Source organism: Podarcis bocagei (genome assembly GCF_964188305.1).
Source record: "Podarcis bocagei genome assembly, chromosome: 7".
NCBI lineage: Eukaryota > Metazoa > Chordata > Lepidosauria > Squamata > Lacertidae > Podarcis > Podarcis bocagei.
Genome location: NC_138132.1, coordinates 16,748,320 through 16,761,926, shown reverse-complemented (window position 1 = coordinate 16,761,926; position 13,607 = coordinate 16,748,320). Strand labels below are relative to the sequence as shown.

At 47.2% G+C, this 13,607-nt stretch overlaps 1 protein-coding gene and 1 long non-coding RNA gene across 2 annotated transcripts; one reads left to right on the top strand and one right to left on the bottom strand.

Annotated features, from left to right (window-relative positions):
• Positions 1-5,752: 5,752 nt before the first annotated feature.
• On the bottom strand, positions 5,753-11,021 carry LOC308590171. The gene is made up of 3 exons (XR_014009699.1): positions 10,892-11,021; positions 8,359-8,591; positions 5,753-6,286 (listed from the first exon to the last, which is right to left on the bottom strand). It is a non-coding gene; the product is annotated as an uncharacterized lncRNA (long non-coding RNA).
• Positions 6,224-10,978, top strand: LOC308590133 (uncharacterized protein; the record flags this gene model as incomplete). Its single annotated transcript, XM_081199855.1, has 4 exons — positions 6,224-6,396; positions 8,429-8,566; positions 9,688-9,955; positions 10,808-10,978. The coding sequence occupies 4 exons, from the start codon at positions 6,224-6,226 to the stop codon at positions 10,976-10,978; spliced, it is 750 nt and encodes a 249-aa protein (XP_081055981.1).
• Positions 11,022-13,607: the final 2,586 nt, after the last annotated feature.

Genomic DNA, 13,607 nt, shown 5'->3' with positions numbered 1-13,607 from the left:
CTTGGCTTTTGGAATGACCTGCAATGCATAGCTTAGATCCACTTATATAGCCTCTCATTTGCATTTTTAAATAAAATCAATTGTTTCCTAATGGCTCCTGTGTTGCCCCAGGAGAGGGTGGATCTTGCTAAATTAGCATCTGTGTCACAAGGTTTCTAAATGGCCATTGGACAGCTGCTGGGAGACCAAACAATTAATTTGTCTGCACTTTTGGGAGGGTTGAGGTTGAATCATTCCTTATCAACCTTGCACTTTCCAGATGTTTCGAGGGAGAATTCCCATCAGTGTGCTGGTAGAGGCTAATGGGATTCGTAGTCCAACGCATCTGGAGGGAGGCCCCAGGCTAAATAAATCTGTCTTAAGTGTTGTGTTCAGTTGCTTGCTGTTTTATAGCTTTTGGATTGATGTTTTAGCCCAGGCATAGGAAAACTGGGCCCTCCAGATGTTTTGGGACTACAAATCCCATCATCTCTGACCACTGGTCCTGTTAGCCAGGAATGATGGGAGTTGTAGTCCCAAAACATCTGGAGGGCCCAGTTTGCCTATGCCTGCTTTAGCCTCTAGAACTGGGCTTCCCAAACTTGGGTCTCCAGCTGCTTTTGAACTACAACTCCCATAATCCCTAGGTAAACACAGCTGTAGACCCAAGTTTGAGGAAACCCTGATCTAGAAGCATGGTTATTGTTTATAATGCCTGGGTTATAAACAGGATAACCTCCAAATGTTCATAGCCATCAGAAGATCATCATAAAACCACACACACAGAGTAGGTCATAGATGATAAAACTGTACAGTTGAAAGGGACCCCAGGGGTCATCTAGTCCAGCCCCCTGCAATACAGAAATCTCCACACACTGTCATCCATCTAGTTTTGAAACCAGACCCAGCTTAGCTTTGCAAGCAATTACTTAGTGTGCTTCCTAGGTGTAGAACATCTCAGTGGTACTTAAACTAACCTTGGAAAGTAGGCCAGTGTGATTTCCTCTTGTACTGTGGATTGTGCAAGGTGGGGAACACTGAGGTGGAGAGGAATGGTGCCTTGCAAGAAACCATTCAGTAAGTTTGCAAACAGAGCGGGTTATGCATGTTTTGAATGGAGGCTTTCCTTCCTGGGTACGGACTGTTTGGCCAAACATTTGTTTTTATTTTGAAAGATGTATAAACGGCTTTATCGGGAATGTATCCTTGGTGAGGAGCCTCACGAGTTAGCTGGCACTGAAAAGAGGATGGAGTAGGAAGAGTTTAATTTTTGTTCCCCGTGAGGCAGAAAGCAAAAGAGGGAAGTGGGAAAAGCCCCTATGCCTAAAAATTCCTGTGGGGTGAGGCAAGTGGGAAATCATTTTCCAGAATCCCCTTTATTTGGGGAGGGCAGAGGAGAGCACAAAGGAATTCCCAGTTCACCTTTTCACTTAGGTTGAGTGGGAAGTGACTGTGTTTGTGTGTGTGTGTGTGTTTCTAGGTCTAGGAACAGGTGTCAGATTTGGCTTTGGCAGTTGAAAAACAGCAGGTGCTCAGGCAGCAACCGTGACTTGGTTTGGGTGTGTGTGCCTCTGCAGTAAAGCTGGGTCATCTGAGGTCCTAGGGCAGGTGTGAGGGGACCCTTGGCTCTCCAGATGTTGTTGACCTGTGACTTCCATCACTCCTGGCCATTACTGTACCTGTGCTTTCTGGGGCTGATGGGAGTCATAGTCTAGCAATATCTAAAAGACCAAGGACCCCCCCCCCCAACCTGAGTTAGAACCTGGTTCCAAAATTTGATATTTGTGGGGCTGAAATGAGCCCCAAAGTGGAACAGATCACATTTTAAGTGATCCCAAAAAATCTGGATTTTAAATTTTTTTAATGTTGCGTTTGTCAGGTTTTAAACAATGTTTTAGGGTAGATTTTTGGGCTTCCCTGGTGGGGGCAGATTTTTTGATTTCTGGTTTTGGTGATCCTGTGAGTAATGTGTGTCTTGCCAGGAATTGAAGCTTCCTTTTCCACCCCAGGATTAGCTTCCAATTCCAAAGTACCGTATTTTTCTCTATAACACGCACCTGACCATAACACGCACGTAGTTTTTAGAGGAGGAAAATCCGTAGGCATGCCACCCGTAGGCATTTCCTCCATAACACGCACAGACATTTCCCCTTACTTTCTAGGAGGAAAAAAGTGAGTGTTATGGTGCAAAAAATACGGTAGTTTGTGGGACCCCAATGTGCTCCGCAATGTTTACCATTTCCCATTTCCAGGAAGCCGCTTTGTGTCATTGTTTTGGCTCGCTCTTCCTATGATATCATTTGATTTTTTTTCCCCCAATGTGACTCTTGAGTCGGTGATAAACGCAGGTGAGCTGATAGACGCTGCAGATAGCTTGCTGAGCTAATGATACTTGGCAGGCTTTGTGGCTTGGAGGGGTGAGGTGGGTGAACGCTTAAAAACAGGTGCCTCTCCTCTGCCTTACAGCCTTGGGACCTGTGTAATGGCTTGCGTTTCTGGCAAATAATGCCGTGCATTATTCTTGTTATCTATCCAGCAAGTGCCTTGCTCAGGTCCAGGGTGGGGAGGAGCCCTTCTGGCCATGTTTGCTGGCTGGAGTTGGTGGCCGTTGTGGTTTAGCACCATCTGTTCCTCACACCTGGCCTTGCTGCTGCAACTTTCTCCTTTGTTATCCTCAAAACTAGCCTATAATCCAGGCTTTTCTTTGATGGCTGTCAGTCAGGACCAGACCTGTCATTAGACAGGCGAGGTGGCCTGCTACGGGTGTCTGATCTTTGCACTCTTTCAAAAGAGATGCAGATGGTCCGTTAAACGACTGGTGGTTATTATTTTTCCTGCATGTGCTTGTGAACATACCTACACACGTACAAGTGCGCCAGCCTTGTGGACTTCGCCTTAAGTCCCACATTGCCTTGAACTGCCTCTGCTGCTGCTTGAGCACCAAAACAGCCCTGTTGTATACTGGGTTCTGTTCAAGATGCTGTGCTTCTAAGGCTTAGACTGCAGGGCTGGGGGACAAGTGGCCTTCCAGGTGATGTTGGGTTCCAACCCCTGTCAACCCTGGCCCTGGGGGGATAGGAACTGTAAACCAGCAGCAACTGGAGGCAGTGTTTGCTGGGCAAATTTTGCATTGGGCTATCGGTCACTTGTAGTGCCTGATGTCTCCACCATCTGGAGGTGCACGCCTGGGCATCTTAGGATCTTGCCTGTTTCCACGCACTAACACCACATCCTGTAGAATTTTATCAATGATATTTTATCCTTGCAGTCAGAATGAACTTCAGGAAGCAAAAAGACTCACAATCCATCGGGCCCCTAACTGGCACGTAGACATTCTGTTTTGGAGACCCTGGTTTGCAGACCATTTGGCGCCTAGCTTATATATCTGGGTTTTTAACAGTGTGGCATCTAGACTAGCTTTCCAGGATCATAGGTAACTCCTGTCATGCACAGAGAAAGATCTCTGTCTGAAATATTGAGAGCTACTGTCAGTTAGTGTAGACAAAACAGTTGCAGAGGGACCCAAGGTGTGACTCTGTTTATAAGTTATGTTTGGTTTTGACTCATGTGCTCTTATATAAATTCTGCCCACATTTCACTCAGCTGACGGTTCTTGTAGATTCAACTTTGCGGGGGCAGAACCTGCCTCCGTGTGTTTTGGAAGCATAGGGTTGGGGTTATGATGGACAACAACATTGACCATTATTTCCTGATTTGCAACATTCATTTGCCTCTTTCTCTAGCCAAGCTAAACACAGCTGGGTGCAAGGGAGCCTTCTTTCTGCAACAACAAACCATAAATCTCTTGCCTTGCCCCAACTGCCTTGTGCAAGAGATCGCAGCTTTGTGTGTGAGCGCATGCAGACGTACCCAGTCACGTGCCTGTGTTGATAGGAAGAGGTTTGCAGCCCACATATGGCCCTTTCTCTTTTTGTTTTGCTGCTTTGAGGCCCAGCCCCTCGTGTTGCAACCTTTTGCAACCAATTCAGTGTGTACTTCTGTGTCCCCTCAATGGCAGGTAATCTGCTTGCAACAAGCTGTTCCCGGAAACTGAGCGGGCCAGCCCAGTGGGGGGAAGAGCATGTGCGTACAAAATGGCATGGCTGAGGATCCAGGCGGTGGTTGCTCTTATCTGGAGTGTGTGTGCTGTTTGGATGGGGGTAGGTGATTGGCAAGAGAAGTAGAATTCTTGGTACCATCAGTATCAATTGAGAGAACTAGCAGAATGTAGGGCAGGTAGCTTTGGCAAATGGTACTTTAAAAACCTAGGTTACAGTCACCAAAATGGAATGTCTAGGGGCCATTTCCACTTCTCCCTGTGAATAATCTTCTTCTCCTTCCTTTACTTTACTTTTCTTCTTCATTATCATCATCTATACTGCTCTATATTTTAAAGGAAAACTCCCAAGCAGTTTACAACCCGTTAAGCCATCAAATAAAACAACTCAGAACAAAACAAATTCAAACTTCAAGGGAAATATTTAAGATCCTTCTCTAAAGTGACGTTTTTGCCTTCCTCATATTTCCTAACCTGCTTAATTTATAGAGCTGCCCCATAGCAGAAGTACCCTAGGAATGCCAGGGTCGCAGTAGGACTTGCAAGGCCAGGGTTCAAATCCCCAGACTCTGCCATGAAGCTCACTTGGGTGTCCTTGGGCCAGTTACAGCCCCTTAACATACCTCACAGGGTTGTTGGGATTAACTGAGGAGGTGGGTGAACGGTGTACTTCTTGGAGAAAAAGGTGGGATGTAAATGAAATAAATAAGCTTCTTCTGAAGAAAGCTGGAGGGCCAACCAGATGGAGATCTCAGACACCAACCTGTCATCCAGAGATCTCCACGTGGTGCCATTTGGTGATTAGATTATATACCTGAGTTTCTGACCCTGGGTGGGCCTTGTGAACTTCGTTAAGGGCCTTCTCATCCGCCTTATTCATGGTTCTCCTTAACTAAGAAGGCTCCCCCTCCCCCTTTAAAAAAAGATAAGGGACTTAGTTTTTGACCCTTTTCCTCTAGGGCAGTGTTTCCCAAACTTTTTTGGGCAACGGCACACCTGTTTACTGAAAAAAAATCTCGCGGCACACCACCATTAAAGCCCCGCCCCGTGACGTCAGCGCGCAGCGTCACGCCGGGAGGGACGCACGAAAGTGAAAGTTTTTCCCCTCCCCCCTCAGTCCCTCGCTCGGAATTCAGCTCGTTTGGGGCATCGCTCCGGCTGCTCCTTCTCCCACCGCGCAGGAGCGATGCCTCTCTCTGGCTCTCCCTCCGCGCAGGCTGAGGGAGGGAGGGAGGTGCGCATGTGACCCGTCTCTGCTGGGAGACCAAACCCAGCGAGGCAGAGTCGCGCGGAGGCGCCCAGGCAGCGCTGCCGGCTGCGAGGAGGAGCGCCAGGCAGCAGCAGGAGGCGCGGCCTCTCCTCGCCGCCGCCGCCCCGCCTCTCACCGCCCGACTCGCCCGCCTCCCTCCAGGCATCTCGCGGCACACCAGCCGATGTCTCACGGCACACTCGTGTGCCGCGGAACACCGGTTGGGAAACACTGCTCTAGGGCATAGGGGAGTGCTATAGTTAAGAGACATGTTTGTTATTGATAAGTGTGTTGACCCACAAGCATTCACCCCCCTCCCAAATGCCCTTTTGGCTGTGTTGTAATTCTCTTCCTCCTCCTTGACACAAGGATGGATGGGTTGCGTGAATAATACCAAGCTAGAGAGTCCTAGATGGCCACAAGGCAGCCCACTGCAACGCCACCTTGTCCAAACGTTTTCCCCAAACCTGGAGCCAGTGTTTTGTCAAAAAGGTTGCCTACTCAGCTGAATTGGTATGGGACTGACAGGGCAGACGGGGTTGGGCTATAGGACCTCTGGGTGCCCCCTGACCCCCGCTGCAACAGCCCTGCCTGTTTTCATTTGTTGTTACCCACTTGCAGGAGCCCTGATGTAACAGCCCTGCAAGCTCTGCCTCGGTGACTCACTTCTGCTTCATAGGCCCGAGTCACTATTTTGTGGTCCTGGTGTTGCAAGCTTTTAGAACAAAGAGTTTCCTCGTGCTGTGTGGGAACACAGCTCTCTCTCTCGAATCTGTTCCTTGCAAATTGAAGGACCACTTCTTTTGGCACAAAGTGACTTTTTAGAGAGTTTCCCCGCTCCCTACACTGGAGCCCTTGGCCGCTTTCTTTGTAGGGCTCAGTTGCTGAATGGGATTTCTTCTTTTCTCCCCCAGGACATACACAGCGAAGGGCCCAAGATGAAGGAGGAAGTGGAAAAAGCAGTCTGGTTCATCTCCCGCGTGATGGATCGCGACCGGAAGCTGGAGGAGGAGAAGTTGGAGCGTTTTAGGGAGAGCCTGGCCACGATCCTGTGCGAGCGCTACAAGGACCATTGGTACCCAGAGAAACCCTGCAAAGGGCAGGCTTACAGGTAAGCAATGAAACTCATTTTTTTTTAATGAACTAAAATTGGAATACTGTCAACTGATGGAAGAGCTTTCAGCAAACAGATCCCCCCGCCTTTCAGACGGTTAATGGTTAAGTTGACATTCACGTTGTTACCAAATACCGTGTTATTACAAAACCTCAACATTTATGGGCTGCTGATTTTAGGTGCTGATTTTAAATTGTTTTGGAAATGCACACTGTTTGTAAGCCGATTCATTTGAATGGAGAGCAGCATAGAAATTCACTAAATCAACTCCCTTTCTGAATGCCAACAGGCTTGTTCGCACATTACATTGGGTGAAAGAGTCTACACTTCATACAGCTCGGTGGCTGCCACACCACTGTGACAAAATTTAGGAACTTGTAATGGAAATAAGACTCATTCCCCCTCTGTTTACCCTTGTTTTGGCTTCACTCCTCTTCTCAGTTTTCTTCCTCCGAGATCAGGGTGGGGGAAAGCTGTAGAATGGTTTAGGACTACAACTCCTCATCAGCCTTGGCTAGCATGGTCAGCGGTCAAGGATAATGGGAGTTGCAGGCTCAGCAGTATCTAGAGGATCACAAGCTCCTTATTAGTGCTGAAGGTTAGATTGTAAGCTCCTCGGGGCAGGGACTTTGGTGCTATGTGAGTAAATAAACAATACACAGCTGCTTCTCCTATTTGTTCTCTGTCTTAAAAACTAAATAGGAACCCATGCTGATCGTACTAGTGTGACCTAGCGTAGGCTGAGATGTGATCTATATCTGGATCCCAACTCTCTACTTATAGAGTAATCGTCTTATAGGGCACTTTGCACTCCCTCCTGATTCTCATTGCCTTAAAGAAAGGGGAAAAAAGAGCTTGTGCTTTTTGCCAATAACTTGTGTTCCACTCCGGAACCATGAGGGCTAGCTACTTGGGATAAATACATTTCACATTTAAAGGAGAGAGGGGGAGGAACAGACTGAGAGCAGCGGTTATGTTCCTTTCTCTGCCTTGAGATCCCAGACATTGTTAGCCACCCTCGACTCTTGTCTGTCTGTTTGTCGAGGATGAGGCAACGATTGGATGCCTCTTTATGGCGGCAGCTGTTTGCAGAGCTAGCTGCAAAATAACTGTATTGTACCTCTCAAGGCTATTTGTGTAGCTGATAGAGAACTGCGGTTTACAAACCAGTTGGCTGCTGCTACGCCTGTGTCACCAGCCTGCAGGTCAGCTGGAAGCTTTGTTTGCAAGGACTCTGTCTGGAGCTTGTTGTACTACAGATTATTACCTGGCAGTCCTTGTTTTATAATATTACAAATTGCTGTGCACACAGAGTACCCGAGTGGCAGAACATGTTCATTTCAAGTAAGTCCTGCTGAGCTTAGTGGCAATTAATTTCTGACTTTGCGCACGCTTAGAGAACAAATGTTCGAGTCGCCCAGCAAAAGTAGAGATGTTAGGTTCACCCAGCAAAATTGATTTGGTTGTAGATTCTGGGCAGACAAATGCAAAGGGCGAGTAGGCAACCTACAGTTCTTAATTCTGAAGTTTAAACTGTGACTTGCTGGTGAAGGACGGGCAATAAAAACAATAAGTCTAATAATAATAAGAAGAAGAAGGGATTATGGTCTATGTGTATTGCATAATTTCGTGGATCTAGGGTTTCCCCCCATTGTGTTTACAAAAATGCATTCAAAATGCTAATTCAACAGCCCAGGAAATGATTGTATTCAAAATGTGAAAATGGAAGTGCTGGCAACCTTGAATATGTATAAATAGCTGGTTTGCCTCTCTTAAGTAGACTTAAAAGTCTCTTCAGTTTCTGACAAAGCTACATCGCAGATTTGTGAGGATTGGGGGGTGGGGGGAGACTGCAGATGCCACCCCCCCAAGCTCTTTAGAGGAAATGAATAAGAGCAAACCATGCTAATTTTCTTGGGTGTCCGGGTGGTTCTCCCCATAATGGGAATGTAGGTTTACCTGCTGTGCCTGATCACCGAATCTTGTTCTAAATCTAAGCCGTTTCTGCATTGTCTCTGCTTCCTCGCAGGTGCATCCGAATCAACAGGCAGTATACCAAGGATGATGCCATCCTGAAAGCTTGTATGGAGAGTGGTCTCGATTACTCTGAATTGACGTTGAAAGGCGAAATTACAATCTGGATTGATCCTGGCGAGGTTTCCTGCAGGTGAGTGCATTCGACGGAACCGTCCCTTTAAAAAAGCAACAACCCCATAGGTGAGTTGTAATAGAAAGCACCCTTTGAAAGAGGGATTCCCCTTTGTGTTGTGTAAAGTACTTAGGCTAAAAGTTGGATTTTTAATTGAGCACCAATAATTCTTGTTCGCTGTGGGTTAAACCACAAAGCCTAGGACTTGCCGATCAGAAGGTCGGCGGTTCGAATCCCTGTGACGGGGTGAGCTCCCGTTGTTTGGTCCCTACTCCTGCCAACCTAGCAGTCTGAAAGCACGTCAGAGTGCAAGTAGATAAATAGGTACCACTCTGGCGGGAAGGTAAACAGCGTTTCTGTGCGCTTCCCTGGTTCGCCAGAAGCGGCTAAGTCATGCTGGCCACATGACCTCCGGAAGCTCCCTCGGCCAATACAGCGAGATGAGCGCCGCAACCCCAGAGTCGGCCACGACTGGACCTAATGGTCAGGGGTCCCTTTATGTTTACCTTTTTAATTCTTGCTTTTTGGTCAACCCAATAATTTCTTTGAAGCACCCCCGCCTTTCAGATGAATAGAGCAACTTATAAGAGCAGTTTTAAAGCTTGCAATTAGTTGGTTGTCTTTTTCAAACTTGGGGCACCAGTTCTTAAAGTTATGTAGAAGCTCGTATAACTTATCCCCTGGACCATAAATAGATTTTCATTTCCTTCTTTATTTCCATATCCCCCAACCACATTACAAAAGTAAGATTGATTAAATACAAATTAGCCCCCCTCCTTCTTGAACAGCATTTCAGGATTCAGATTACGTTTCTCTAAAGCACAGTATTGTCTAAATACAGGATTAAGGACATTCTGTTTAACATAATATTCGATCTACTATAATAACCTTTCCTTTACGGCATTCATTGTTTTCTATAACGAGTGATTAAAACAAATGTCCCCATTCACTGGATCCACATTTGAGCTTTCTCGATTCACCTTGCATTTTCCATTAAAAAGACCAAGCCACCATTGGAACTTTGCTTGCAAAATAAAACAACTTCCTGTCTTCCTTCCAATGGAAGCTTGTGAGTGTAAATAGAGGGAAAGCGCTTCCTTCCAGTGTCTGACCCCTACCTTCCTTCTCGCCCACCCCAGGCTTGGCGAGAACAGCCGCCCCTTCACAGTGAAGGATGATGAGGAGATGAAGGAGAAGAAGAAGGAGAAGGAGAAGAAAGTGGAGAGAAGCAGTAGCAGCAGCAGTGGCAAAGCAACGCCTGAGTCGGAGACGTCTGACTATCACTCCGAGTCTCCTTCGGAGTCGCCCTCCGAGTGCGCGTCGTCTTCGGAGGACGAGAGTTCCGGCAGGCGTTCTGCAGCAAAGACGTCGCAGATTAAAGCCGGGGGAGCAAATCTGCCCAAACACGTAAGCTGATAGGAGAGAGGCTGGGAATCTGGTTCTGTACTGTGTGTTTGCTTCTAGGCAGCAATGTAATTTTATGCAGTGTTTTGTACTATAATAATAAAAACAATAAATAATTTATTATTTACAACCCGCCCATCTGTCTGGGTTTCCTCAGCTGCTCTGGGCGGCTTCCAACAAAATATTAAAAACGCAATAAAACAGCAAACATTAAAAACCTCCCTAAACAGATGTCTTCTAAAATTCAAATAGTTGTTTATTTCCTTGACATCTGATGGGAGGGTGTTCCACAGGGCGGGTGCCGCTACTGAGAAGGCCCTCTGCCTGGTTCCCTGTAACTTTGCTTCTTGCAGGGAGGGAACGGCCAGAAGGCCCTCAGCACTGGACCTCAGTGTCTGGGCTGAATGATGGGGGTGGAGACGCTCCTTCAGGTATACTGGGCCAAGGCTGTTTAGGGCTTTAAAGGTCAGCACCAACACTTTGAATTGTGCTTGGTAATGTACTGGGAGCCAATGCAGGTCTTTCAGGACAGGTGTTATGTGGTCTCAGCGGTCACTCCCAGTCACCAGTCTAGCTGCTGCATTTTGGATTGGGGCAAAGGGGGCACTGGCCCACCAAGCTCAGCCAACCCACCCACCTGCCTTACATGCAACCAGTCTAGGGGGATGATCCTGGCTGTCTGAATTGTGCTCGGAAACGTACTGCTAGCCAATGTAGGTCTTTCAGGACAGGTGTTAGATCGTCTCTGTTTTGTTTTGTACTGAGGTCATTTATCTTGTGCCCAAGTGTTAATAAACTACACCAATATTTTGCATATTTAAGAAATCCTATTCTGACCTCTCCCCCCCCTTCCAGGAGCCCCATCGCTACCGAACGCCGTCTCCCCTTTGGATCCCACACCCGCAAGGCGCAGTGTTCAGCTACTTCCCTGTAACTTACTATTACGTTCAGCCGACGATGCCCGTTCTCCAGAGACCCAACCCCAACATGTTGAAACGGCTCACGAAGCGTGCATCCAAACCCTGAAGACTGGGCAGGGCCTGGGGTGGTTGGGGGTTTTTTGGGGGGGTGGGAAACCGTAGTATTCCTTCGCAAAGGACACCTGGCTCCTAATACTCCTCCTTGAGTCTGGAGAGGTTCCTTGAGAGGGGCTGGGCTGGGCTGACCTTGTTTCTGTGGTGTTGAACAACTGTAGCATTCCAGTTTGTCTGATTAAGCCCTTCCAGAATGGAAGGGCTGTGTTTGCCAGTGGTTAGAGCAGGGTAAGGTGAGCGTCCGTGTAAAATATATATTTATATATATATAGTGTGTGTGTGAGAGTGAGTGTGTGTGTTTTCAGCTCTTTATAGAGAGAGAGAAATGTGAAGCGGTGGGGACTCAAAGGACCCGCGAGTTCCTAATTCTCAGTGGCTTTTCTCAAAGAGGTTTTCTGTAGGCGCTGTGTGTTTATCCTGCACTTTAGAACCAAACACTGCTTCTGCTGCTTTGAAAGAGAGGGACAGGAGAGCTCCTGACCTCTATTGCACTTTTATGGGGAAACATGCCATTGCATGCAAATGCGCTCTGTCTGCAGCAATTTGGCAAGGAGGACCAAATAGCATTAGAGCAGAGGTGGGGGGGGGAACCTGTGGGCCTACAGATGTTGCCAGGCTCCAGCTCCCTTCAGACTCCCCCCCCCCCCCAGGCCCTGGGCTGCACTGGCAGGGGGGGCGGGGCTGATGTGACCCAGAGGGCTGCAGGTTCCTCCCACCCCTCTGCTAAAGCCTCATTCCCTTGCTGTTGCTGCTCAGGTCTCCTCTTGCTGCCACCCCCAGCTTCTGCAATGCATCCAGGCATCTCTCGCCTACATTTCCAGCTCTTCTGCTACTTAAGGCAAGACTGGGGGGGGGGGCTGTGGCCCTTCAGATGACCTGGTCTTTGGACTCCCAACTCCCAGCATGCCCAGTGGTGGTGGTGATGGGAGGTTGGAGTTGAGTCTAGCAGCGTCTGAATGGCCATAGGTTCCTCTTCTCTGACTCAAGGTCTAGAAATTGGTTGGTGTTTTGTCTTTTTAAGCACTGAGATTCATCCCAGCTGTAATCCTACACGCATGTATTTGGCAGTAAGTCCAGTTCAATCCAGCAGGACTTACTTCTAAGTAGATGTGCTTAGGATTGCAAGGTTTGAATCCATGCGCACATACATATATATATATATATTTATATAAATACATGCCGTGCTGCCTTGCGTCTTTTCTCCTGGGAATACACACAGCTGCAATAATAATACTTACCTACCTCAAGAGATGCTCTTATCAAGTTATTATTATTATCAAGTTATTATTGTTGTTCTTACTATTATTAATACTACTGAAGGATTGTTGGCACTTGACTGGACCTACTTCTTGTTGGGGAAAGTATTATTATTCTTGTTGTTGCTGATAAAATGACAGATAATATATATATTTAGATATATATTATGTATTCTGTAAATAACAATCGGGAGCGTTGTAATTTATGGAATGAAAATGATTTTGTAAATATGGTACCTGCAGCTTGTTTTTACGCACCATTGATACAACAAATTTTGCCTTTTTTTAAAAAAATGCAAACGTCTCTTTTCTTTTTTTATACAGCTTTTAAAAACTAATAAAATAAATGATGCAAATAAAGGAGGCTAATGTTGTGCTTGTGGTTTGGGCAGGGAGGGGGATGATGATGATGATGTAGGGGCGGCCATTGTACACGGGCACCCAAAAAAGGAACTTTCAAAACAAAGCAAATAAGGAAGCGTTTCCATTCTAAAACAGACGCTTTGTCCCCTCCAGATCTTGCTGGGTTACATCACACGGCCTGGAGAAAGGCGGTTACATCACACAGCCTGGAGACAGGCGGTTACATCACACGGCCTGGAGACAGGCAGTCAGGTTGTGCATCCGCAGCAGTGACCAGAGGAGGAATGACTGCTGGGCGGAGCTCAGAGAGAAGAATCTGCAGCAGCACAACTGGACGCCTCCCTCTGCCCCAGCTGCAACAAATCATATCTCTCCTGTATCAGTCTCTGCAGCCACAGCAGGTGCTGTAACACTCCAGCGGTTTGCCTTTACCCCAACCCCCAATGGTGCACTTTAGACAGATCCCAACGCACACACTTTTACTCTATCCAAGTTTGAAGCAAGGGAGCCTTTTCATCTAGCAAAGCTTATCCACCTCCCCGATCTGGTCTACATATTTCCTAGCTCTGCAATGGCCTTTCTGAGTGGCCAGAGCCATATTCCAAGGGGCAACGGGATCCCATGGCCCTCCACTTATGTATTGGACAACCTCCATTCAGCCCCAGCCAGCTTACCCCTCAGGGGTGATGGAAGGAGCTGCTATTGTTCCATCGGATTTCTTAACTGGTCTTCACCACGAGGTCCCAGTGCAGGTTACAGGGATTTAGAAAGACGGCATTCAAGCCAGCTAAAACAAACGTCTATGGCAGTAGGTGTCTCACACTGAATGTAACTGACCTGTAGAAAGGACTCTATCCACTGAAAACAGAGACGCCATATGTACCCTTGTTAACTATGAAAATCTTTTAATATAAAAACAATTATATTTTTTTAAAAAATAGGGTGGGTCTTAAAATACTGGTTGTAGCTCATTAGCAGCTGGGGCAGCCGTGCAGCAACAGG